The sequence below is a fragment of the Folsomia candida genome, unplaced genomic scaffold (genome assembly GCF_002217175.1).
Source record: "Folsomia candida strain VU population unplaced genomic scaffold, ASM221717v1 Fcan01_Sc021, whole genome shotgun sequence".
Taxonomy (NCBI): Eukaryota; Metazoa; Arthropoda; class Collembola; order Entomobryomorpha; family Isotomidae; genus Folsomia; species Folsomia candida.
In genome coordinates this window covers 1,889,265-1,916,743 of record NW_019091213.1, presented here as the reverse complement: position 1 = coordinate 1,916,743, position 27,479 = coordinate 1,889,265, and the positions used below count along the sequence as shown (strand labels likewise).

Sequence of the window (27,479 nt, the reverse complement as noted above, 5' to 3'; positions counted from 1 at the left end):
CATTATTTTATGATAAGGAAGACGTTCTTTATTTTCATTTTTATTTTTCAGAAAACCATCTCTTATTCCTTTCTTTTAGACATATCTACTACTCATGCACGGTACATTACATTATTACCAACATCTCCACTTCACTCCATCCTTCTCCTTGATAATTACAAGTCTATTTATGTATACGTACGATGAATGACTTGACGCTGAATTATGAATAATTCTACTCGCATACATTTTAAATCCGACACTAATTCGGATCTCGTTTCCTGTACGCACACAGAAAAGGACTGATGATTAATAATACTATATAATCCAATTTCATTAATGGGACAGTGTTTTTTTAATAAATATTGTTAATAGGTCAATCACACATTATATGAAGAAACCCATCAACTAATTGGATTTCGGGTTCGGTTTGATTAACATCAAACATAGTAGCAAAATAGAATATTAAATGCTAACTACTATAAGCTAAACTATTATACTTAATCCGTAGCGTATCTCAAGTAAGTATTAATTAATCAGAGGCAATCTTTACGAATAAAGTGAGTATAATAATAACACAAACGAGAAACGAAATATAATATGTGACACACATTGACTTTCTACTACGGATGGACATGATTGTATTTTGAAACAGTCGTGGTGAAAAAGTATGACGTATAACGAACTCAATAGTAACAAAATTTGGGTTTACATACACATTATATAAATTACTCCCATGAGAAGGTACGAGAAGGCATCACAAATTAAGTCATGATATATGTATTTATATCTATATTTCAAATTCTTTGGGCACATTCAACAGTATTGAAATTAAAAAAAAAAACAATAATGATTAATGGAACAATACTTCTTTATCATCAATGTCGTTGGTGGTGTTGTTACATAGAGAAATTCACGAAAAACTGCTCATCAATATTCATACATGACATGACATCCCCTGCAAATAATATCACCTCTCATCCACTCCCTGACTTGTGAAATTCGAACGCCACCATAGGCAAGATTAATGAAGGCCTCTCTTTTTTCTCACAGATCAGAGATGAGTCTACACAAATAAAAAAGAAATAACAAAAATCAATAAGTAATAATCAAGTCTGAGTCTGAGGTTCATCAAAGAAAGTTGAACTGGAAAATTGGACAGTACGTGCTTTGTTGTGTAACAAAAAGAAAAAAAAAGTTCACAGATAGTTATCAACAGTGCGATGCGATTCGTAATAATTACAAAAAACTAACCAGTAGAGAAGTAAGTATATACGCATCACTATAACCTAATAAACTGAGCAAGTCCAAGAAACCAACTAGTTAGTAATTTTATAAATACTGATATCACCGCATGTCCAATGCAATTATCATTATTATTCTTATTTAGGTCATCATGCAGTTAAATGGTTGAGTACACATTTTATGTATGTACAAGTAAGATACAAACAATATGGTTAGCAGCCACATTACATATAGTTGCCGGTACGGGTATTATCTCAGAATAATAATGGCAAATGTATATATTTTACACAATAATAATTATCCTGCTATCTACTTTCTCTCTGTGGATTGATCAGGTCTTCATTGGTTGAAGGGAGATTTGATTAGTTCTCATGTAATCTATTAACCTGATTTTATTAGCACTAATATAAAGTTTTGATTTATGATTGTGATATTTTGACTGATAATCTAGTTGATAATTTTGATAAGGATTAGTTTCTATAATTAGAATATTCGTAATCTCTTACACTGACTGTTGTATATTAAAAGCTACCTGTTTCTCGACTGACTCTGTCACGTAGAATACTAATTTTTTTTTCGCAGAGGCTACAGAATGTTCAGTTTCAGATTTATGTGTATAAGCACTGTACTTTTTTGTAATACAGTTTTTTGAATGAACAAAAGTTTTCTTTCCCGACAGCTTGATTGACCAGCCAAATAGATATTTTTTAAAATTACTCTACTTCGTTTGTCAAGAAAATTTGAAATGTTTCTTAATTTAGTGTTTAGATATTTTCATTGGTATCTAAATAGAGCAATATTTAGACAGAACAGACGCTGCTTTTGCGTATGAAGACTTTCTATTTACTACGTTCTTTTTTCTACGCTTCCCTACTTGTATTCGTTTAATGAAAGCGGATTGATAGACAGTGAATTTGATTTGTTTTTGCTCAAGCTGCAGATGACAAGTACAGGAAGACAAGACGAGAATAAGAGGAACACATAAATACGCACGCACTACTATTTACCACGACACAATAAACATTATCGCTGATCGTTTTTTAGACAGAAGACATTGTCCTAAATAGATTACTTTTTTTATAGAGGCGCTGTCGTTTAATAGTAAAACAATACAATAGGTTTGCTGCATTCCACCATCAGGAAACATTGACTACATTCACACCACCAGGAATAACATGCACAATAAAGAGTATATACGTATACATATATTTAAAACAGCAGAGTTAAAAATTCCTCCATAATTAGGCCCGTGTTGAAAAGAAGAAGAAATGCAGCAATCTCCAAGTATCGAGAATCTCACTTCCTGATTTTTTCAAGTCATACCATTTCATTATCGTTTTCATGATCCGCTTCTAACTTTGACTTGTTCTTATCACCACTGCTTTCACTCTTGATTGGTGTAGTAGGGCAGCCTGAAAAATATAAATGGACACACACGTTTTAGTATTACCGTTAACTTGATGCAGTGAAAACGACTACAAACAAATATTAAAGCAATGTGCAAAGTATATCAGTGATTAATACACAATAATGGCACAACAATCTTGTAGTAGTGCTAATAATAAACATGTACAGAAAAAGTGCAAAAAACTCCAAATTACTTTCATCCTCACCGAGATCACCACTACTCGAGGACTCTGTGAAAGAAGGGGTGCCTTCTGTCCAAGTGGGTGTCGCAGTTCTATTCATATCATGAGCTCCGCTGGGTGGGGAACGAGTCATGCGATGACTTGAACTAACGCCGGAAGTCGTACTTCTTGAAGATGCTACACTTAAATTTGAACGATAATCCCGTCTTGTTTCTACATAGACTTCCGAGATGCTAACTGTTTCAGTTTCGCCCGTCGTCTTAGAAGACGACGATGACGAAAAACTTCCAACAACTTGATGCCTCGGATTTATTATTGAAAATTGAGTACTAGGTTTGCCTGGGTTTGGATTACTTTCTTGGAATGGTGGGGGTGGAGTACTCACGGGGAGTGGGGCACCCTCATCTATATTAAATAATAAATAAATAATAATTAATGTCTGATACTTGCTAGGAAATCAAATACGTATGTACAAAAATTAGCAAATAATAAAATGTGATTCTAAATTTTGACTACTCGTTGTCTCTGTTGATTCAAGTTAATTGGACTTGGGATTTCCTAAGATGGAGCTACATTTGCATTTATATAAAAGTATGTATACTGTACAACATGTAACACATATAATCGTAAAAGCGAAAGAAGTTTACGACATGGACAAGACGAGAATCAAGAAAGAAGTGTTTTTCAGATACATAAATTAAGCTGAATAAAATTCACTTTGTTATCGGTAAAAGCAACCAAGCAAAATTGTACGAAACAATAACATTTACAAAAAATGTTGAATGAAATGTCGGATGATGATGTATTACGTTATATTACGGTTTCCAAACCTTTTCCGCCTCCACTATGACCTTCTGAGCCGCCGTTGTTCTTTTTCGGCGTTCTTGGTGGTACTGGTGGAGGAACTTTTTGTCTCGTTGACGCTGTTCTATCAGATCTCTCCTGGCTCAGGACTGCCGGGAAGGAGGATGGTTGTTGAGGCGGGGGTGCGGCTGCTGGCGGAGGTGGAGGCGAAGTTGCTGACGAAGACGAACTAATTTCATGTTGTTGAGCATTTCCACCACTCCCACTCGCTGTCCCTTCTAGCTCTCGCTCTCTTTGTTCGCGCTGCTCGCGTTCCTTTGCTGCTTTCTCTGCAGCAATTATTTGTCGTAATATGGAGGCTCCGGGTGGATTAAGCGATGAAGATGTAGGAACAAGCGCCCCTGCAACCAAACAGCAACCATACCCCAACGTGTGACAAAGCAGTTTAGAGAGAAACAAACAGAGAAGATAAGAGAGAAATTAAAAGTAGAAAATTCCTGCCCCTTGTAATAATTAAAGATTACGCGAGCGGCGTAGCCGCGAAGCGTAATCGCAATTGTATGAGCCTTCCGGAATCGGAAGGCGTCATATAGAATACGGGTAGTAGTACGGATATACAGCCAGGAAGGTGGATATACGTGTAAAGATAAAGAAAAGAGGCTCTCTCCCTCCAGCAGCACGTCGTCTCCTTCATTACGTTTAAAGTAGAATCCGTTGAGAAATGTATTGGGCTTGGGTGGGGGGGACTGACGCCTTCCGATTCCGGAAGGCTCATACAATTGCGATTACGCTTCGCGGCTACGCCGCTCGCGTAATCTTTAATTGCATTTCGCCTTCCTCCATCTATCGGCGTCATATAGAATACGGGTAGCTGTTTAAAGAATTTCGAAACGGATAACAGTACTGCGTTATGTTAAACATAAAACAATTTAATTTAATACTGCCGTAGCGAAATCAGTAACATCATCACAACTTCCATTATAAAATTTACCGAATATTTTAGACTTTTTAGACCACCCAGCGTTATTATATATAGAATTTATATTAACAACTTTTGAAAATGCTTTACTAGTGGAAGAGTGTCTATATGAATGAGATTTGTAAATTGATGTATCAACTCCAGAAATATCTAGAAGTTCTACCAGCCACATTGATATGGTTTGTGAGCATACTTTTGTGTGTGGTTTAACAGTTGAAATAAATAACTGATTGTCCTTTCTAATTTGCTTAGTGGCATCTAAATATGCTTCAAGAGTTGATTTGACACATAATTTCTTGCTACGTTTGTATGAGGGAAGAACAATACATGGTTGGTTCACCCCTTGATCAGAAGATTTTAATCTTGCTGGTACAAAATTCTAATTATATCTTTAGAGTATTTAATATTTTCTACAGAAATAGCGGTTAAAGTTTGGACTCGTTGTCCTGATACTAAAGCCAACAAGCCACTTAATTTCAGGGATAACATTTTTAAGCTTAACTTTTCATTATTTTCTAAAGAATTAATCTTATTAAGAACATCATCAGCATTCCATGTATGCGAATATTTAGCAGCCGGTGGCTTTAGTTTACGAATCCCCTTAATTAATCTGGTTACAATAGGATGTTCACCAATATTATAGTTATCAATTTTTGGTAACAATAAACTACTTCTTGCACAATTTACCGAAGAGTAACTAAGCTTGGAGTCGTGTAAGTGGGCTAGGTAACTTAATATAATATCAATTCTCGGAGTATTACAATTATAGCGTTTTTCCTTACAATATTTTATAAACTTTTTATACTGTGAATCATAATTTGCCCATGTGGTTTTCGAACAAGAAGCTGCTAATAACTTTACTACATTTGGTTCAAATTGTGAAAATTTTTCTTCGAAACTTTGGCTGCCAGTAGTGTTGTTTTGAGTGACAATTCGTGGGGCCTATTAATATGCAAATAAACCATTAAATCATTGCTTGGTGGCAGTTCAATATAATTATTTTTGCATAATTTCAAAAATAATGAAAACCAAGGCTGAGCCTCCCACTTAGGAATTACCACAATCCCAGTTGCATCATCAGAAACAATTTTCTTAAATACTCTACCCACTAAACTAAACGGTGGAAAAGCGAAAAAGGAATCTGTCCATTTTTGAGAAAAAGCATCCACGCCTTGACATCCTTCACAAGGATACCACGAATAGAACTTATCGCATTTTGTAGATAAATTACTAGCAAAATAATCAAATTGTGGAACACCAAATTCTTTGCAAATTAAATTATACGATTTTTGTGAGAGAGAAAAGTCAGAATTGTCTAGAGCCATACGTGAAAGCTCATCCGCTAAAAAGTTATCAATCGTTGAAATATAAGAGGCAAATAATATTATATCTCGACTTTCACACCATTGCCAGATTTCACGGGCTATCTCATTACATTGACGGGAGCGAACTCCTCCATATTTATTAATATAAGACAATGCGGTTGTACTGTCAGTTCTTATTAGTATTTTAATTGAAGTCCTGTTTACGAAGGCTCTTAATGCATTTTGTATAGCTTTCAGCTCAAGAACATTAATATGTAAATTTAAGTCGGCACCTGCCCAGAAACTCTGATAAAACTGATAAAACTAGTTTTATCAGATTCCGAATGTGCTCCCCATCCGGAAAGTGATGCATCAGTGTACAAAACTTGGTCATAAATATCGTCCCTAATTTTTACTGGTGTTAAATGTTGTTTATTTGTCCACCATAGTAAATCATTTATCGCCCAAACGGACAAGGTTACTTTTGCGTCATACAGCATAAGCCACGGCTGGAGTGCATGAATTTAAATATCCTACCAGTTCTGCTAATTTCTGAATTGTGTTTTGTGGTTGCTTAATCCAATGTTTTACAGATTTTATTATTTTCTTTTTTGTTGCATGGAAGCTCCAGCGTCTTGTGAGTGAGTTAAAAAGTAGCCCCAAGTATTTTACTTCCTGTGAGGGTAAGAGTTGAGACTTTTCTAAATTAACTTGAACACCTAAATTTTGTAACCAGTCCAAAACTATTCTTGTGTATTTATCACACTCTTGTTTATTGCAACCCATAATGAGCAAATCGTCTAAGTATGTTATCAGCATGATTACTCTACTTCTCAAATAGGATAATAAAGGTTTCAAGATCTTTGTAAATATTCTAGGCGCTGTTGACAATCCAAAGCAAAGACAGTTATATTGATAACGTTCACCATTCCATTCAAAACAAAGATATTTTCTGTCATTTTTTGAAATGGGCACTGAATGATACGCGTCCCGTAAATCAATCACTGTCATATAACAATTAGTTTGCATCATATAACAAACTGTCCTACAGTCCTCCATCTTAAAATGAGTGACAGGTAAATAAGAGTTTAAGCTTTTTAAATTAATTATTAATCTATATGATCCATCTGGCTTAGGTATGGGAAAAATTGGAGACAGAAACTGTTCCTCATTTGGACTGACTTTTTCTACAGCATTAATTTTTAACAGTTTAGTAATACACATGTTTATAGAGTTTTGTTCTGTTTTTGTAAATTCTTTCTGATGAGGGACTTGCGATTGTCGTGGTTTATACAAGAAAGGTATTTTATAACCTTTAACAATTGACAATACATGACAACTATTGGTTATTAGCTTCCACTTTTCAATATATTTAGATATAGCACCTACATTTAATACCTTATCTACTTCTGTTGGTATTGCTGGTAATTGTATACCGCATTCCAGTTCCACGTCGGAGTAAATTTGTAACCGTTTTTGAATTCTTAATAGTCTCCGGTAAATAATCTCCGAAAAGGTATTCACCCGGAGTTGTGGAGCAAATTGCAGCGTAATTTGGCGAAAATAGCGGTTTTATTGTTTGCATGCGTTTTTGATTGGATTCTCTGAATTCCATTGCGGACACTGTCGCTTCGTCCAGACATATTTTCAATATTGTTTCACTTATAGCCCGAATTGTTGAACATACTGCATCTTATACGATTTGAGAGCTGCGACCATAGTTCTGGATTAACCTTTGGCACATTCAAGAATTTGCAATTCTCTGGTGTCAATAATTTGCCCTATAGTTTGTCCACTAATTCTTTTGTAGTCTTTTGGGACAATATTCCTGACATTCGATGTACAACGGCAGCATTAACCTCTGGCCCGAAAGATTCATCTTTGTCTTGAGCATTCAAAATATCCAAAATTTCAGGATTTATGTTATCGAGGTATGTGCTTTCTAATATTTAAAACAAATTTTAGAACTCGTTTAGTAAAACTTTATAAAAAGGTTAAATTGTGGTTTGTACCCTTATTCTGAATAAGTAGATCACTAAGATCAGATTCATCTCCAAGTTCATTAGCGCCTTGATGTTTGTTTATATTTGTATCTGAGTTCGTACTGGGGGTGGGACAGGTTTATTTTTCTCCGCCTCAAAGTCTTTTTGAGATTGAAAGGAAGCTTTCAGCTCATCCAGTTATTTTTGCAATTTTGCCAATTGAGATTTAGACTTTCTAGTCTTTTTCTTTGTCTGGTCATTCTCGTCAGATTGAGATGCCATAATTAGCTGTGAATAATTCTAATTCAAAAGCATTTTAATTTACTTTGTATAAAGTATTATCTTTGCTGAACAATGCAGCTTTAATAATCGGCTGAACTATGCAGCTTTAATAATCGGCTGAACTATGCAGCTTTAATAATCGGCTGAACTATGCAGCTTTAATTTGCTAGTCAAGTAGCAGTAATTGGCTGGACAATGCAGCTATAAATGGCTGATCTATGCAGCTTTGTTAACCTCCTTTGTACCAAAGGGGTTGTGGGTTGTAGAAATTTTTTGAAATGAAAAAACTATTTGTACCAAATAGTTAGCCCACATTTATAATTTGGACAAATTATCCAATATTGTTTTAAAATCTCGAGAAAACTACTTCATATTACCCACGGATTATACTTACCAGTTTTTAAGATGTCCAGAGTCTGAAGTTCAGTCAAGTATCTTCAAAAATTTCAGTTAATTAAAAAAGTTGGGGAGAGAACTCGTCACCTTCCTGCTATATTTTCCGTAATGAAGGAGACGACGTGCTGCTGGAGGGAGAGAGCCTCTTTTCTTTATCTTTACACGTATAGCCACCTTCCTGGCTGTATATCCGTACTACTACCCGTATTCTATATGACGCCGATAGATGGAGGAAGGCGAAATGCAATTACTTAACACGTATGTGATTTTTTTAAGCGTTTAAATTTTAGAGTAAAGCTAACTATACGAGTTTCATATTTCATAAGTCAAACCTACCATATTAGCTACTTTTCTAAATAAACACCGCATTTTTTTTACAAAAGTCTTCTTAGTCAAACTGGACAGGACATTACAATATTTATGCAGTTTGTTTTAAACACTCCTTATATTTAGTATTAATCACAAAATTTATAAAAAGACCAACTCACCACTCAATCCGTCTTGGCCGTCAGACTGATCTCCTATGAGTTTACAATATGTATGATAAAAGGGAATACAAAAGGCAAGATATATCAGCTTATTAGACAAGATAAGCTTACCTGAAGGTCTTCCCCTCGTTCCTCCCGATGAGCGTTTTTTCGAAGGGGAATGTTTCAAGGCTGAAATATGAAATAATTATTAAATTTCGTCCCTAATGCAAATTCTTTTTTGGTGATACCTACAAAAATATAACGTGCTTAAACAAGATATATAATGAACTAAAATTGATAATCCATTCCGCTCTTATTAAGAATTATGTAATATACAGTAATCCTCATAAAAAGACATAAGGACTACAACAGACAACTAAAATTTAATGAAAGTAAAAGCAAGCATGGTAAAGTGAAAGTTGTTATTAGTTGACATTACTCGAAGATGGCCTTTAAATATTTTTTTTAATCATGCAAATAAGACGCCAAGGAAAAATATTCATAATCTCATAATAGTAATAATAGACATTTCCCGACAAGAATAAAAAATAAGTTTCTTGCAATAAAAAACGTTATGCGTCGTCAAAAAATAGATACAAAAATAAAATCAGAGGCAGTCAGTGTACAATCTAGTCTGATTGAAAAGGTGTACCTATAAACGTCGAAACCAGGCTACGGAATTTACGATGATTTCCCTTTACTTCAGGCATATCCACTACAATGGTGATGATATGGTTTAAGTGGAAGTAGTAGGAGCAGAGGTAATTTTTACGACATGGAGAATCATACGAACGATTGAACGAACGACAGTCAGCAGCAGGAAAGATAGAAACAATGAAATCATCATATTATTAGACTCTAAATTCTAAAATATCTACACAAGCAGATACAGATTTGTTTGGGGTCATCCATTAAATATTACACTCCCGCTTATTAACGACCCCAAAAACATTTTACTTGTATAAGCATTGTATTTTTTAGAATGATTAGTAAATTTCCCAGTTGATAATTTAAAGCGAAGCCCAAATTTGTTGGTTCTTAATTCTTAGTATTCTCAAATATTGCATATACATACGTTACATATCATCAGGCAGTTCATAATGACGTTATTTTGGACATTATCATGTTCTTATTAAATATTTGAACAAATAATACAAACAAAACGATATTGTGTAAAGCTTACGTGAAGGAATCTTCTTAAACACCGTTTTTGTCATAAAGTTCATAAATCTTTCAGCATAGAATCCTGGCCGATGAACAGAGACCGTGTCCTGGGGGAAAACAAACAAAAAACAAGCATGAAATCCTTTGATTGCTCTTTCCTTAATGAAACACAGAACTAGATATATATCAAAGATCTCTATTTGCACACTCTTCACATCCGAAAATCAAGAGAAGTAAAGCGATAGAAAGAAGGGCTGGAATTGGATTAAGCAAACACCAAAAGAGATGAGGACATGTCAATACTGACATAGCACATGCCCACCCAGAGATTGCCAACTAGTTACAATATATGTACGTGGTAGATGGATATATGCTTACCCCATCATGAAGCATTGCTTTAAACGTGTGCTCGAGTTTCTTTCTGAGTCGGTAGCTTTGAAGGATATCAATTATTCCGAGAAAGAGCAGCAACCTTTCTCCTTTAGAGTTCCTCGCAGGTATTCCACCGGGTCTTAAATAATAAATAAATTCATTACATTTGCATTCCTTCATCAACTCAGCAATCATCAAAGCACCGTTTGTATTTTCGTACTTAAAAGAAAGAAGATCAAGACGAATGTTTTTTTTCAAAATCATTTTCAAGAACACTTACGGAACGTCATCTTCCGCGTCGATGGGTTCACTTTCAGCCTGAATACTCTCCAATGCTGGTAACGAGAATTAGCATTAATTAAACGGGGAATTGTAATACCCTGGAGGCTACGTAGGACATTGAATCGGTAACGGTACTAATTTCATCTGCTTACCTGTCGAGTGAGCGACTAGTCTTTGACGATTGATTGATTTACTGCGACTCAGTCCAGAACCCGGTGAAAATTCGGTATCATCGTCATAATCATCATCATCATCCCCATCACTCTCTGCTCTCTTTGCTCTCCTCTCCTGCAGGCAAACAACAAAGACCAATTTAATTATCCATCCATCCGTTCGATACAGAAGGACAGAGCAAACAAAGTCGAATAATGCACAGCGAGGAACAGCAGGGATCACATTGAATGTTTACACAAGTAAAATATATACGCAATTTGGATAAAATTAGACAGACTCACAGCTTTCTCTTTAGCAGCAAGGTCGAGATTATGTACACCAACGAGCAGAGAATAATCCATGATTTTAAAACTCTGAAGTACGCGACAATCTCGTTCCATGGTTTTTATTAGAGCGTTACATGTATCCGATTCTAAAAGGATGCCTTCTGGGTGTTTTTCCATAAAGTCCAAGTCTTTAAATGTGGGATATGCTTTCTGACACTCCTTTTTAGATGCCTGCAAAAGGATTACCAGAATCAATAAAGGAAAGTGTTTCACAAAAGTGAAAGAAACCCAATTTTGAATCATGTCTCTTACCTTTCTTTTATACGTGGATCCTTTCAAATCGTACTTTTCGTGCATTTTCACCGATGAAGGCAATAAATTATTCATTACACATAAACGAACGTTTTTCGAGTTACAAATGTAATTAAACAATCCGAAAAACTTGGGAAGTAATGTCCTTGGGTTTTGATTTAAATTCATGTAATATCCTGGTAGTAATTTTTGCAAGAATTCACACTCTTTATGCATCACAGTTTTCACTATGAACTCGTCGTCAGTCGTTAAATAAAATATACTTCCACTAGCTCCAGGATTAGATAATTCTCTCATTGGTTCACTACACATGGACATCTTGAGAAACAACAAGTAATAACTTATAAATGACATCATGTGTGCATAATATTTTTCTGGTTTTCTTAACTTACAAGAAAATCATCAGGTTGAATACCAAACAGGTCACGAAAATATCTAAATGCGATGGGTGCATATGTTTTATATTTAAAATCAGTGTAATGATGAGCAGGAGTTGAGTTAGAGCCCCCCGGAGGAAAATAAGTTTGTTCTACTGTCATGAAGTCCTGAAAGCAATAAACACAAGTTGAAGTTTTGTTTAACTTTTGTTTTACTTTGGATGAAAGCAAAGGACACACCTGCATCAGCAAATCTCTTTCGGGTTTAGAAGCTGCGAATTAAATGAACCAAGACTTTATTTTATTATATATGTCATGTCATAAAAGCGAGAAGAGAATTAGATGACACATTTTATCGTCAAAAACCGAGTGGAAAAACAACTTAAGAAAACTTACCTAGTCCTCCAATTGCATGTTGAATGCCGAGTTGGATTGACCCCATGATTTGTGAAGTCTGGATTTTTTTATAAGTGACATCTCCGCCCTCAGTAATCCTTCGATGACCAAGTTTCTTTTCTCTTTCTGATTTACTTCTCGCAACCGTAACTCGTCCAGCAGTCCCCAACCCGGTCGCTGTTGAAGGACCAGGTGTTGAAGGACCAGGTGTTGTTTTCGGACCCCCAGTACTGTTGTTGATGGTGGTCATCTGTAAAACAAATAAAAAATCATAATTGTAGTTGTCAGGAGGCATGTAATAAATGAATGTTTGACTGATTGAACCCATACCTCAATAGGAGGAGGCCGCGACCCTTTTTTCCCGTCTCTAAATTGTCCATCGTCACTGTTTAGGTCCGTGATGTTTCCTTCATTGTCGATGGAGACGGCTTTAGAGTTGGCCTTTCCATCTGTATAGTTTAGATCCATCTTCCCCACTGCTACCGCCATCCTGGTGCACGAAGATCAGGAGGAAGATGTGTTTGACTAGGTTTTAATCCTGTAAAAAATCGAATAAAGTACTTTTATTATTAGTCAAAAAACAAAAAAACGATGAGGTAAAATTACCAAGTCAAAATTACAACTAGAACTTAATTTATGACGAGTATCTTTACCAGTTGTAGTTAAATAAATGCGGTCCAGCACAGTTAAACTGATTGCTGCACTCTTGCAAGGTTTCTAGTATATAATAATTTAATAATGGATAGAGCAGAAGATCGAAGGACAACTTGTGGTCTAACAGTCTAGCTTAGGATTAGATAGCTGCTCTGAAATTAACGGTCCAGCAGTGAATATTCTCTGTTGTAGTTTAGTTAGTTGCATGCTAACTGATATGTTATGCATTTTACAAATGCCGTTCAACTAATACACATAGGTACATAGCTATCTGAAATTCATAACGTCATCAGAGCTAACAAGTGAAAGGGCGAGACTAGTAGTTTGTAGTACGCATAGTAGTATGTTACTAAATCAATCAGAGCAATCCTATCAGACTCATCATGCTTCAGTCTCTAAATACCAAATGTTATTTTGGGAATATCATGTGAACTGGAAGCCCTATTAGCAATTGAGTAAAGGTTCAGCTCGTCATCATGAACTAAACTAAATTAACGAACCAGCAATACAAAAATTATGTTGCTTGCACACAGAAAAAAAACTACTAAAGCGTGATGAGTGACAGAAACCATATTATTAATCGTGAGACTCTCAAATAGGTCAATTAACTGATTCAATAAGTATTTAATCGATGGATGGATTACAATGTTACTTAATACATAATGTTTAGACCCACCTACTGTTTCCACTTTTGAATCTCAATCTTGGAATTTCGAAAACCGGCCTATGTCCGCCGACCTGATGCATTTATATTCTTCAAACACCAGCCAATCACGTTATCAAGAAATCGTAGGCATAGCAGTAGAGCTCATTTTTATAAATAACAACTTGCACTTTTTCTGCACCAACGCCCACTCACTTACTCACTTGATTTGAAATCCAGAATGAAAATGGAAGCAATCAATAATCAAGTGGAAACAAAATGTCGATTTACACACACACGCAAACGACACAACTGTTTTCCACTGTCAACAACTACTTGCAGCTTTTTCTTTCTGGGTTTGTTTTCTCTTTCTTTCGTAATTAATTGAGAGTAGATTCATCCAATTGCAAATACCTGTGACATAAAAAATCAAAAAGGTAAATACTAATTGCAATACAAATACAATGTGAATTGACAAACATTCATGTTGCTATAAAGGGAAAAAAACTTACCATCGTATTCGTCGATTTCAATTTAATTTCATCCAAAAATGTAGTTAGTCACTGATTTAAAACCTATCGTACAAACTGTTGAGACCATTAACTAAAAACAGACAATAAAGAATCACAATTATTACTTTTGTCGATCACACACATACTTTAAAGCTTGCAGTTTGGAATCACTAGTTCCAATGATTATTAATCACACACAAATCAAGATTCGCTGAATTATTTACCTACTCCTAATGCTACCATATCATCATCGCCCCATGTAACAAAACAGTGGAATAATTCCACCGATTTTACAAACCGTGGTGTATATGGCAGATTAGCAGATGATGTCTTAACCATCAACCACGTACTCAGTTATACTAAACCTAAGCCTCTCTCGATACTTGTTGTGATGAGAAACGAGGACACAAGCAGTTTCTTCTGTGCTTGCACGAAACGAATACACAGATTCAACTCAACACCACGATTTTGGTTTTGAGAAGAGGAAATGAAACGGTGAGATGATGAGAGTGAGAGTAACACCCTTCGCTATAGATCAAGTCCACCTCCACCCTGCACCATCTAGTTCAACAAAACTGCAGAGATCAACCTTTGACTGAAGGCAACAGTATATAAAGAAGGAGAATGATATCACATCATCACATACCCGGATTCGAGAGAGCTGGTTTTGCTTCATAAAACTGAAAATGCTATTGTAGAGCTGTTCACAAAGAAATCCACAAATATGAGGACCTGCAGAGTAAAAATGTAAAATGCGTGTCATATTTTTCAAAATAATGTTAAATAATGCAAATAAAAAGGAATTACTGGTTCAAGGAGTCCGATTGAAGTAAAAGAAACCGATGAAAATGCTAAAAACCCCAAATTCTGCTATCAGATTAAAGAGTTAATAAAAACTGCCTCTTCCGTGTGATTCCCCTACTATTACAAATTTTATGTATTCTCCAAGGTCCTATGGTCGAGGCATTATAATTAAAGCCAGTTTTACTGCCTTTCTTATGTAAAAATGGCTTTAATTACAATGACTCGACCATAAAATTCTCATAAAAACAAACACCTTTTTGCTAAGAAAACTTTTCAAAATTACAAATCCTAACAATTCTGACGATTTTTAAAAACAACAAGATTTACTATCGACGAAAATTTTGCCGTAATTTCAGAAAAAAATTCAGAGAAAGTTAATTACTAAAAAAATTTAGTAGTTTGTTATTGTTTGCCCATTCGAAAAGTGAATTTTCCCACCAAAAATTGAGTCTCTTTCTGGCCTGTACATTTTCAACCTTATGATTTTTTTCTGCGTTACTTACAAATGCGTAAATGAAACGCCGAATCATTGTCGGCATATCTGTCGGTTTCGGCATTTTTCAAAGAAATTTGCTCAATTTCCTTTAAAAACTACTTACTTTTATACTAATTTTGCCGAAAACTATCACATTTGGTCTAAAAATTTACACCAAACATACAAAACAATAATTACATCCTTCCACAAAACTCTAAACATTTCGAAAATTATCTTTTCTCTTTGAATTTGTACTTTTAGACGTGAAACTTATGCACCGACCTCAGCTGACTATATATTCTCTATATAGAGAAGGAGAAAGATGAGATTTATATGGAACGGACCGACCGACCCTTTGTTGTTACTTACCGAGGCTTTTTCTGGTATGGGCAGACTAGCTGGTGTCTTTCCTTTCGGATCTTTCTTCTCCATCTGCCTCTCTCCAACATTATATTTAACGAGACTCTGTCAGAGAAGAAGCAGCTCCTCAGTAAAACCGAATGGGATAATGCAATCCAATGCAATGTTTATTGTTATTTCTTCCAACAACTCTTCTCCAGTCAGTATTATTAGTCCCTCCTCGACTAAAAACTTTATACTACTTGCTGCTGCTCTTCTAACATTCATCAAGTGAAGTGAAGTGCAAGTGCATCTCTCTTCTTCATCTTTGCAAAGAGAACGACTAAATAATAACTGAGCTGCACTTGTGAGATGAGACTTTTTATTAGTGCACTTTAGCAAATACGAGAAGAATTAGTAGACTGACACATGAATTACACATTAATTAGGTAGAGCTGTTATAGTTATTAGACGACGCGAGAGAGCTGTATGGAGCTGCTCGTTGATTATAGAGTCTAGGAGTTCAGTTTCACTAGAAGTTATTAGTCTTAATTTAATGCCATAGATGATCTCAAGTTAATAGCGTTCCCTTGTTCTCTGAATGAGCTTTGTGAAAAAATAGGATCTCAAATAGTTGTTCGTAGTTTGTTTCGAGATGTAGAAAACGAAAATATCAAAATTTCTTCCAAAATCACTTGTCAGCATCACTTTATACAACACACGGTATTAAACGTATACAAATTAGTTTGTGTCATAAATTTTATTTTTTATCTATCATTTATTATTTTATAGCCACATAATTCCTGCAACTTTATTACTCAAATGACGAACAATTTTGTCAAAATTCAACAAAGGAAGCCAACATTAATGGAGCTTTATCTGCTATCGTCGTAGCTTGTCACGATATAGAATCTCTCATCCCCGGTGAAAATAAAATAACATGAAGTCGTCAACAAATATGACAAAACAACGCCAAAAAGTTTTCAGCATCGCATTTACTGTACAAATTCTAATACTCGTGATTTGTGGTAAGTAGTAGTATAACTGTCTACTTAATAAAAATGAGCTCGTTAAATATAGACAAAGTATCATTTATTATTATAATTATATTAGGAATTGAAACGGTTCGTTCCTTAAAATTCATACTGGAGCCAGATGACGCCGTGGTGCCAAGGGGTGCGGGCGTCGTTTTAAACTGTGCTGCAAGAGGAGAAGGTGTGCTTTCTCCGAGAATTTCGTGGAAGAAGGATGGCGTCCTCTTGTCCTTTATCGGAGATTCTAGAAGGTACGTAACTTTAATTGGAGACATACTGAAATAATGACAGTTTTGTATGAGTATTTTTGAAAATAATGCAAGCAGCGCGGATGATAATGACTATGAGAGGTTGGCAATTGTTTTTAGCGTAGCTATCATTGAAATTATAATTTATTAAATCAATTCGCGTGTGATTTGCAGGTCCATCCTTGCCAATGGCTCCTTACACATAACGTCTTTGATCCGAGCGAGGGATTCCCGTCCTGAAGAAGGGTCTTATCAATGTGTCGCAACATTAGATGGAACGGGGACAATACTGTCTCGGTTCGCCAAAGTTCAAGCAGCTTGTACGTGACAAATTAAACTGATATGTTTGTCACTAATATTTACAACAATTTAATCTCTCATTCATTCAAAAATTTTAGCCATTGTGAGATTTGAAGAGGAACCAGAAGACATTAGCATAGCGTTAGGTCAGACGGCTCGATTTAGCTGTAATGCTGAGGGGATACCGCCTCCAAAAATTTCCTGGATCAAGGACAATCAACCCTTGATTATGGATGACATTAGGATGTCAGTTCTCCCGTCGGGTTCACTAGAAATAACAAAAATACGTGAGAGCGATCAAGGTGTATATAAATGTCACGTGTCAAATTCGGATAGACAGCATATTAGTCGGACAGGAAGATTGGTGCTGAATCCTAACCCAGGTGGGTAATTGTCTCAAATTAACGGGACATATACATTTTTAACTTGACTGAGTGATTGAACTAATTAATGTACAGACCGCGATACACCTCCCTCGTTCACCGTAATCCCTAAAAGCCGGACAGTTACCGCTTTGGACACGATTATATTGGAATGTTCTGCCGTGGCATACCCGCTTCCTAGAATATCCTGGTTGAAAGACGGTGTAACAATTGATCTCGAGTAAGCCCGTATATTATGCAGATTAAATTTTACTAATGTTCTCTACATGAGTTTGACTTCAATTGCAGAAATAAGCACACAAGATACTCTTTAGTTGGAGAAGCAAATCTCAAGATAACACGTGTGGAGGAAGTAGATCGAGGAACATATTTATGTAGAGCTGAAAACAGAGAGGACTCGTCAGATATTTCTGCAACAATTGATGTTCTAGGTTAGTCCTTCTCGGGTTCAGACCACGTATTGTTTGTTATTCATATAACGTATTTCTAAAATGTGCATATCAATATTTCAAAATAGTTCCACCTAAAGCGCTTCCATCACTTACAAATTTTTACGCTTATGGTAAGGTCAAATATGGATGAAATATTAGTCATTTAGTTAAATAAGTCAAAATCATTTGTGTAATGGTGCGTTTTTTGTTCGCTGTAAAGAAAAAGAAGATGTTGAGCTTCCATGTAGAATCACTGGACGACCACAACCCCCCATCATTTGGAGAAAAAACGGAGAGACGATAATTGAAGGAGATTACTTTCAAGTAATTTTTGTGTCCAAATGGCTCCCCTGAATTCTTTTTAAATTGAATTTTTATTTTCAGATTGTGCACGGAAATAGTCTCAAAATCCTCGGCTTGGTGACCACAGATGCTGGAATGTACCAAGTAAATGCCAAAATCGAAATGTCCCCAATGAATAATAATATTGCATGGTATAATAATAAATACAATAATTTTACAGTGTTTTGGAGCTAATTCGGCCGGAAATGTACAAACTGGAGTTCATTTACAAGTATTACGACCAGGTAACGTAAAAAACTAGAATTTCATGTATCTATTAATTCGTGTATACATATACTGCTATAAATCAATGCAAGGCTTGTTGTAACAGTTTAATTTAAACTATAATCTTAAAATTACTTACATACGCTACACGTTACGAATGTATGTACATACGTGTTACTTGTTTATTATTTTGTGACTAATTTTTTGTCTAATTTTATTTGTTTTTTATCGCTTTTTGTGTTGGAATGGATGTGCGTGCGTTGGTGCTTGGATAATTTGGAATGTGGCAAAAAAAGGCCAAGAAATGCCTGAGCCCGAGTTTGTCTGGGATTTTGATGATGAGTTGCCATTAATGGATACCTTACCCCCATCTCCCTCATCACCATTCTCGTCTCATCATACAGGTCAAATACTCCCTACGTCTTCTTCAGCCACTACCGATTTGAGCAATCACTCTCCGTCCGGAGGACCATCTGCTCCTCGAGACATTTCCGCCGTTCTCATTTCCACTCGCTTTGTTACACTTACGTGGAAAGCACCAATCATCACCAATGGGAATATCATTGCTTATGCTATCTACTACAAAGAGATTGGATCGGACCGAGAACGGACCAGAAATACGACAACAGGGCGGCTAGAGGAAGTAAATATACAAGGACTTCAACCCAATAAACGATACACCTTTCGAATTGTCCCATACAATGAGAAAAGTTCTGGAGTTAGTTCTCCCGAGATCGCAGTGACGACACAGCCAGAGGTCAACGTTCCTGGTTCTCCGGCAAATTTGAGACCCGTCCTAGTCACTCCGACAAGTATTAAGCTTGCCTGGTCTCAGCCGGAAGTGAGCAACGGAAATATTCAGCGCTATAAAGTATATTATGTAGAGGCCAGCTCAAAAACGAGTACTTCCGGCACAGTCAAGTTAATAGAGGAAGATGATGACACAGCAGAAGAAGATGATGGTGAAATTGAAGACTATCTCTTGCCAAACAACGGAGGCATTCAGTCCAAAACGGTTAACATACCGGAAGTTGTCATTGAGGATTTAAAGATTTATACAGAATATTATATTTGGGTTCTTGCCTTCAATCAGGTAACCTAAATCTTTCCATTTATGTATGTATATCGTGTTGTGTTTAATGATTACTAATTACAAGTTGTGCATATTTAGAATGGGCCTGGCCCTAGCTCAGAAGAAATCAAAATAGTAACTTTATCTGATGTTCCTGCTGATACTCCGCACAACGTGACGGTTGAGTCTGCTTCATCAACGGTAAAATACAACCAGATGACTTGAAAATAATTCTCCTGTAATACTATTAATATTTACTTGCATAATATATGTGTCAATAGAGCATTGTTGTCCGCTGGGAGCCTCCTCCAGTGGAATTCAGAAATGGAATCATCACTGGTTACAAGATTAAGTATAAACAAAAGAAAAAGCGAGCAGAGACTGTTACAACGGACGGAAATACATTGTTCATGGTTATGAACGAGTTGGAAAAAGGGATGGAGTATCAGATTAAATTGGCAGCTTTAAATTTGAACGGCACTGGACCGTTTACTGAATGGATTCCTGCAGTCACGTTTGAAAGAGATTTAGATGAAACGAGAGTACCATTAAAACCAATTACCATCCAAGGTATGAAATTAGAATAATTTTGGATTATATGTTTTTCGCAAGGCAATAAATATACTTTTTAACTTGTTCAGCTCAAGCGTCATCAGACTCCATCACTATAAGTTGGATGCCACCCCGTAAGTTTGTTCACCCCGAAATCTCGTTTATATAAATAATTATATCCGAAAATTACTATGTTACGAATTCTAATATTAAATATAGGGAACCAGAACATAATGATTCGCGGTTACACAATTGGTATGTACATAAATCTACTGTTTAATTTGATCAGTTATAGGTTACAATTATGCATATTGCAATCAAAAATGTATATAGGTTGGGGTAAGGGAATTCCAGACGTGTATACAAAACTGGTCGAAGGAAAACGCCGCCTGTACATCATCGAAGACTTGCAACCCAATTCTGACTACGTAATCTCAGTTCGAGCTTTCAACCAAGTTGGAGACGGCGAACCTATCTATGTCAACGAGAGAACGAAATCAACCTCTGACGAAGAGTTTGGGGGTGGTCCCATGATGGCCCAGTTGCCACCACCCATTGGGCTAAGAGCTGTAATTTTGTCATCAACTTCCGCTGTGCTATACTGGACAGATTCATCCTTGTCACGAACTCAACTTGCGACTGACAACCGTTATTACGTGGTTCGATTTTTACCCACGGAACAAAGTTCAGCCCTTGGCCCTAAAAAGACGTCGCCAAAGTTGGTGAATACAACCCAAATGAACACAATTCTGGATGATTTACGACCCGGTATGACCATAATCATACTTTTAAGTTAAGGATTGAGTTTATATACTAAATACATAACCTTATAACGTACTATTTTTTGTTGCTTGTTGTTCAATAGGAACTCAATATGAATTTAGCGTTAAAGTTGTAAAGAACCGATTGTCCTCAGAATGGAGTTTAGTGGCCATAAACACCACGTTTAGGTGAGTATTGCCGACTGCAGTATTTATTCTCAGATGCTTGTGTCGTATATAAAACTGGGATATAAAATTGCACATCCTTTATCCTCACTTTTTTTTAGTTTGGCGTTGTTGGCACCACCCCAGGATATCACGACTCTTGCATTCACACTGTAAGTTATATGCAAATTATTCAAATTTGTATACAAGGGTGGATACTCGTTATATCCTCTTGTTCAAAGTGTAGTAATTTACTTAATGGGCGTTTTTTACGATTCCTTCTTGCAGAGCTGACGGAACTTCCAGTGTAATCGTAAACTGGTAAATCATTTTATTAAAATTTTTCTTTATTGAACAGACTTATTTCAACTGGGTGGAGTCACGAGCCAAATTTCGTAATATGAATGAATTTTGTTATTCAGGCAACCACCCAAGGCCACTGGGGAAGACGAAGTTAAGGGATATGTCGTATTTTACACGACAAAGCCATCTCTGAAGGAATGGGTGGAAGAAGCTGTTCCTGAAGATGTTCTTACTCACAGAGTGCAAGGCCTAACCCCGGATACGAATTACTACTTCCGGATGGCTGCAAAATATCCGAAAGGCCTTGGTCTATACACAGACATTAAATCAGCAGCAACTCCACCGGCAAAAACTCTTTATGGAAATGGATTTGGCAACGGAGTGCGAAATAATCCTTATGGTAAATTCATTTCTTTCCGTTTCTGCTTTAATGATATTCAAATATAAGTTATCATCCTAATTTTATTGTCCTTCCTCGCAGAACATGATATAAGACCGCAGGACATTGTTCTTTACGTTTTAATCGGACTCTCGGTTCTTTTGGCATTGGCAAGTATTATGTTGTGCATTTATTACAGAAGAAAGGGAGGTTCTCCATCACCTAATAAGAACAGCTCGTTAAAGTAATTATTTAATTATATATTTGCCACAAGTTTCCTTATCTCAAATATTCATTAAATTGTTTTTGTGCTTTCGCTTAATCAGGAAATCACGCAAACCAGATCAACTTAAGCCACCCGACCTGTGGATCCATCATGATCATATGGAGCTTAAAAATGTAGAAAAAAGCGGTCGCCATACAGATAGTCTTATCAGTCCTTCTAGCCGAGGATCCAGAGAATATACTGATCTTGATGAGAAAATTCCGCTCCAATGCAACACCAACTCGTTAGACAAGAAAAACTTTTTGTCTTCATATCTCGTTACTGGAGGTGGTCATGACGGACGTGGCACATTAACCGGCCGAAGCGTAAAATCTCAAATTCTTAGTGACACATCCGGTCATATGAGCGATGGCACCAAAACTTATGAAACGACTGCCAGTGGATCTTCTGCTGCTTCCAGCCAAAATAACTTGCACACAATGGCTCAATACAGGTATGTGCATGCAATTCACTAATGATTTACATGAATATTCAATGTTGTACAGTCAAACTAATTTCTTTTCTTTTATACATTAATTTAGTGCTACTTCCGAGTACGGAACCCAATCCGGTGGTAGCACATTGGGAACATTGAACCGTCGAACCCTTAGTAGTGGTGGTACAGGGAACCTTAAAAGTTTTTCTGTTCCCACACCTCCCACTGCTGGTTATCCATACCAGCCAAACACTTCTCAAAATAAGAGTAAGTCGATAGTAGCCCTAACACACTTTTAAATTCGTGACAGTAATCTCATAATATTTTTTTCCTTACCCTAGTGAACATCCGTCCCATGGGTGGAGGCGTGGTCGGAATCCACCCAAGCAACGATTTGTCCGCCCAACGTTCCCCCAAAAGGGTCTCAACCTCGCAACTGCCACCAATGGTTGTTGGATTTTCTAAGTCAATTAGTCCCCGTGGAGGTGCAGGGGGCTATTCCTCCTCCGGGGAAGCTTCACCCATACAAAAATGCTATAGCACAGAGCAGCTAAACAATGAAATTTCTAACTTAGAAGGACTTATGAAAGACCTTAATGCAATTACTGCATCCGAGTTCCAATGCTAAATCCTGCATATATAGCGTATCATCCAACATTACATTATGTATTTATTACTGCGTACACACATACATGCACAATTTACTACTTAATCTCTCATTTTATTTATATAAGAAACGCAAGCATTTCATATGTATACTCAGGAATGACCAACATAATTTATATATATGATTTTTAAAATATTTATTTATTTTTTAGCAATTCGTTGAAACATTTTTACGTGATTTTTGTTTTTTTAGCTGTGTTTTTTACCTGGTGAACTCCGAGTAAAAAATTGTTCTCTATCACATTTCAATATTGTAAATATTTATTACGTGAGATCGAAACTTATATACCTACTTACTCTCTTTCTCAGTGTTCATTATCCGTGTGATGTAATATATTGATACAACGTAGTATTTAGCAACTATTATTATTATTAAATTATTAGCTGTATCTGTACAAACAAAGAAAGTACATACATGCATATATAGGATAATACAACTTGACTGTCGTTTTTGTAACATTTCTAATTTAGCCTATATTTTTAAAGTCATAAGATTAACGAAGCTGTGAATTTTTTCCAAACTCAAATCTCAACTTTTTTTACCATTCATATACTAAACTTGACTGCAGAACGATTTCTCGAATCTTGAAAATAAATGAATAAATATTGCAAAAAAAAGAAGCGTGATTAATTTTCTCGGAATTTTGGAAAGTTAATTTTAAGCAGCGAAGCACTGAAAAGAATTATACCATTTCATTACATACTAAACAGACCAAAATCGTCATGAGTCAAATACATAAAGTAAGCAATTCCATTGAACTCGACCATTTTATTTAATTATAATGATTTATATGCTTTCTTGTCATGAGCACTTGTCCATAAATTTATGACATTGTCACACCATTCGCTACTAGCAGACATTACATTATCCAGTCTGAAATCTAATCTAATTGTGGTACGATAATGTTCACAAATTGCCTTTGTTTACCATTCGCTTGGGTTACTGACATGATGTCACCCCATCAAAAAACCATGACTAATTCAAATTTTGAGACAGACTTCCCATTTAATAATGACACGAAAAGAAATTGAAACATAATACGATTATGCATATCAGTTTAAAATAATGAATGGTTATTATTTCGTTTGAAACGTAAAAAAATCCAGAGCACATAAAAACCGAGCTAATCGAATTTGGAGAAGAAGGCCAACAACAAGAAATCAGATTATATCCATTTTTTGCACGCGTCTCCGTTCGACTCGAATGTATTTATTATAAATGTTTACATTGGGGCTGTCCGCACCCATCAAGTTCATAATACATTAATAGATCATTATGCAATGTGGGTAGCAGGCAGGCAGTAATGGTAAGTACAAGTAATAATAATAAAAAGACGCAAGAAAGGAGAATGTGGTTTACTTTTGCATAGTTATTAGTTGGTGACGACCAGGCGGCATTAAATTGATGGGATCGGCATGTTGGTTCTAGCAATTTGATCAATTTTTCTATGATGATTAATTTCTCGAAACGGGTTATGTTATCAGTCGTGGATGTAAGAACAAGTAATTTTTTTACAAGTTCTGTGCCTATTTTTTCTATTTTTGGCTTATAATGTGTATGACTTGCACACGTTTGTGTAATGATGATGCATGCATCACCTCAGAAGTTGAAAGGTTGAAATTTTAAATTTATTATTAATTAGGTCGAGTATGAATGCTAGTAAGACTGGTGAGATGCGTTAAGTAATTCGATAAATTATCGATCATTTAAGATCAATTGCAAGAGAAGAAAGAATCCCTTAATTGCAGTTGTAAGTTTAACGGGCAGGATTACCACCAAAAATGTAGAGATTAATTAGTGCCACCAAATTGTGCAGGGATCACCCTGAAGTCAACTACAAAGAGCGTACATATTATCATACAATGACAAATGTACATATGCAATTTAAATATATCCATGAGTTTTTCATTATTATTCAACAAATTATTGAGCAAAGTAAAAAATAAAAATAAAAATAATATAGAACGATTATATAATTTATCTATGTGCAACGCGTCGTACAAGCATTTTTTTATGAAATTTTCTACATAGATCCAGTAATTCCAGCCTAACTTTCTCCTCTTGGTCTCTCTAGCCTGAGTTTTCAGCTTTTCATGCACAGAAATGGTTCTAGCTGATTCCAAGTCGCATAGTCCATGGTCAATCATGGATCAATTTTTTCGTGGTCCATTTGACTATGGTCCATTACGAGCTATGGTTCCGGTGTACGAGATTTGTCTCACCAATAACAACTTATCTACATGTCACCTTTGAATCAGAGATCAATATACCAAAGAAAAAACATTGTCATCTTTTTTTAACAGAAAATCAGTACTTTTGATTGGAATGTGTCAGAAGTATTATCATTTCACCGAATGAATGACATTCTTCTAATTCTTGTCCAACTTCACAGTTCACACAGTTCTTTCAGATAATGTCGTAAATCCAACTTGACCACTTCATGCAACATTTATCTAAATGGCGTATGTGGAATATCCATGCATGCAATATTTATTAGTACAACTTGTCCCTTTTACTCGTGCATCTTTACTCGCAATTTCTTTGTACTAATGATCAAGCTCCACTCCACACACCTGAGCTGAGCAGCCAAAAGGTTGGCAGGATTGGCGACTGCAAGCTAAGTTGCACACCTCATTTGGCGAGGCTGGTTGGAGCCTACGTTCAAATACTATGTAATCTTGCATACCAAATTCATAAAGGTGAGAAGCAACTAAAGTGGTGTAAAGGAGGCGACAAGGAAAACAAATCTGAGACTAAAATAACGTGATCAAAGAGGGCATTTATTTATTATTGCTGTAATTTGAACGTAAAAAAGGTCATAAGTATTTAGTTAATTCATCACACACACACACCTTCAACTAACTAACCTATCGCACATCTACGGTATTATTCTTGCTCTTACTTAACATTTTTCACCAGTCGTCGTCTCATACATGTTAACTTTTTGGAGATCAAAACTTCTAAAAATTTCGTAAAACTGCAAAACTAATTGCACCAATTTAACCCTCCTCACTCATCACCACCGCATTTGGTGTGTGTGCGAAATTAAGATGATCTTTTATGCACGTACGTACATACGTATGAGCTGATTGTGCTAAACAATGGTGAGCAATAATGCAAAAAATGGAGCAGGTGTGTAAAAATGTGTGACTCGATCTCGTAGTATTTGGTAATTGTGGTCAGTTAGTTGCAGCATTAGCACTGATCCTGAGCGAGTGTGAGGCTTAGGTATTCAAGGCAGTGCAAGGACGCGAGAAGACGCCGACATCAAGACGTTGGATCAAGGTTACAAGGCGCCGGCTACGAGAGTGCTTTTTACACCACTTCCAACAACTAAATTGCAAATACTCGTTCCAAATGCTCATCTTATTACGTTACGATCACTATTATTATTATTATTGTTATTGGCTCTTCTCCCTTTTTTACCCCGCTTTCCACTCATCCTGAACCAGATACGGATCCCACGGTGTCAAAAATTAACTGATTGACTGCCTTTCCGAAAAAAGTAAACAGGATTCGTGCCTGAAATTTAATTTGGTAATAATGTAATTCCCTACTTCCTAGATAAAAACAAGTGAAAATGAGTTGGGCCAAAATATGTACATATGTAATCTTAAACCCATTTCGACAAACGATTTCGCACTTTGAAAATGCAAAACATATCGTTCCCATCCTACTACACGTAATTTTGCAAAGTACGGCTTAATAAAAACCGTAAATTCCTTGGGAGCAAGTTCATTGTGAAGTACAGTTAGATTTTACTCCTTCTTACCACCTACCACGCACCAGAAAGGAGATTATTAGTGTGGCATCGTGATAACATTACGAAGTGAAGTGAGGTATTTCTCATCAAAACACAACAACCAGATGACCACATTCCATCGAAACATCGTTATTCCTATTATTGCATGAAGAACAATCCATGTTCGATACTGGTTGAAATGAATCTTTGTTTATTTCAGCGTAATGATTACATATGTGCATCGTTATTAGTGGAAGGAGGCGACTCGACGCGTGATCTCGCCGTGCCTTGAGTTACATAGTTATACAAGAAAAACACAATTCTTCTGGCCATAAGCAAGTACGTGTGTACCACTAACTGACTGACTGAGGATA

The 27,479-nt window shown here is 36.1% G+C and overlaps 2 protein-coding genes across 17 annotated transcripts; one reads left to right on the top strand and one right to left on the bottom strand.

Moving 5' to 3' along the window:
* Positions 1–2: 2 nt before the first annotated feature.
* On the bottom strand, positions 3–15,968 carry LOC110858362 (phosphatidylinositol 4-phosphate 5-kinase type-1 alpha). 14 transcript variants are annotated; one of them, XM_035858669.1, is made up of 24 exons: positions 15,240–15,409; positions 14,990–15,103; positions 14,829–14,914; positions 14,407–14,743; positions 14,183–14,273; positions 13,895–14,084; positions 13,704–13,765; positions 12,704–12,911; positions 12,374–12,623; positions 12,218–12,249; positions 11,993–12,145; positions 11,601–11,918; positions 11,304–11,519; positions 11,001–11,136; positions 10,847–10,901; positions 10,573–10,705; positions 10,214–10,301; positions 9,683–9,745; positions 9,160–9,219; positions 9,049–9,081; positions 3,644–4,018; positions 2,826–3,218; positions 2,548–2,636; positions 3–1,045 (listed from the first exon to the last, which is right to left on the bottom strand). In XM_035858669.1, the coding sequence occupies exons 8-24, from the start codon at positions 12,860–12,862 to the stop codon at positions 1,034–1,036; spliced, it is 2,565 nt and encodes an 854-aa protein (XP_035714562.1). In that variant the 5' UTR covers positions 12,863–12,911; positions 13,704–13,765; positions 13,895–14,084; positions 14,183–14,273; positions 14,407–14,743; positions 14,829–14,914; positions 14,990–15,103; positions 15,240–15,409; the 3' UTR covers positions 3–1,033. The 14 variants fall into 14 exon arrangements, with proteins under 14 accessions (XP_035714562.1, XP_035714559.1, XP_035714560.1 ...); XM_035858666.1 differs by lacking the exon at positions 15,240–15,409 and adding an exon at positions 15,831–15,968 and having other exon boundaries at positions 13,704–14,084; positions 14,990–15,033; XM_035858667.1 differs by lacking the exon at positions 15,240–15,409 and adding an exon at positions 15,586–15,737 and having other exon boundaries at positions 13,704–14,084; positions 14,990–15,033.
* Positions 15,969–16,014: 46 nt separating this feature from the next.
* Positions 16,015–23,989, top strand: LOC110858360 (neogenin). 3 transcript variants are annotated; one of them, XM_035858663.1, is made up of 26 exons: positions 16,015–16,523; positions 16,593–16,828; positions 16,914–17,085; positions 17,161–17,184; positions 17,257–17,402; positions 17,481–17,765; positions 17,841–17,985; positions 18,054–18,196; positions 18,283–18,327; positions 18,417–18,520; positions 18,581–18,643; positions 18,720–18,783; positions 19,168–19,856; positions 19,935–20,036; positions 20,117–20,405; positions 20,477–20,521; positions 20,607–20,642; positions 20,721–21,155; positions 21,253–21,337; positions 21,436–21,486; positions 21,602–21,634; positions 21,736–22,016; positions 22,098–22,239; positions 22,322–22,714; positions 22,803–22,963; positions 23,038–23,989. In XM_035858663.1, exons 2-26 carry the CDS (start codon positions 16,741–16,743, stop codon positions 23,322–23,324), a joined length of 4,308 nt encoding a protein of 1,435 aa, XP_035714556.1. In that variant the 5' UTR covers positions 16,015–16,523; positions 16,593–16,740; the 3' UTR covers positions 23,325–23,989. The 3 variants fall into 3 exon arrangements, with proteins under 3 accessions (XP_035714556.1, XP_021962803.1, XP_021962804.1); XM_022107111.2 differs by having other exon boundaries at positions 19,060–19,856; XM_022107112.2 differs by lacking the exon at positions 17,161–17,184 and having other exon boundaries at positions 19,060–19,856.
* Positions 23,990–27,479: the final 3,490 nt, after the last annotated feature.

Coding starts and splice junctions, on each gene's coding strand:
- LOC110858360 (XM_022107111.2), top strand. CDS start 16,741: ATGAAGTCGTCAACAAATATGACAAAACAACGCCAAAAAGTTTTCAGC. Junction 20,037..20,116: donor TTGAGTCTGCTTCATCAACG/GTAAAATACAAC, acceptor ATGTGTCAATAG/AGCATTGTTGTCCGCTGGGA. Junction 20,522..20,606: donor TATAAGTTGGATGCCACCCC/GTAAGTTTGTTC, acceptor TATTAAATATAG/GGAACCAGAACATAATGATT.
- LOC110858362 (XM_035858666.1), bottom strand. CDS start 12,862: ATGGCGGTAGCAGTGGGGAAGATGGATCTAAACTATACAGATGGAAAG. Junction 10,706..10,846: donor GACGCGGAAGATGACGTTCC/GTAAGTGTTCTT, acceptor TTATTATTTAAG/ACCCGGTGGAATACCTGCGA. Junction 4,019..9,048: donor CGGCCAAGACGGATTGAGTG/GTGAGTTGGTCT, acceptor GTTTGGTTGCAG/GGGCGCTTGTTCCTACATCT.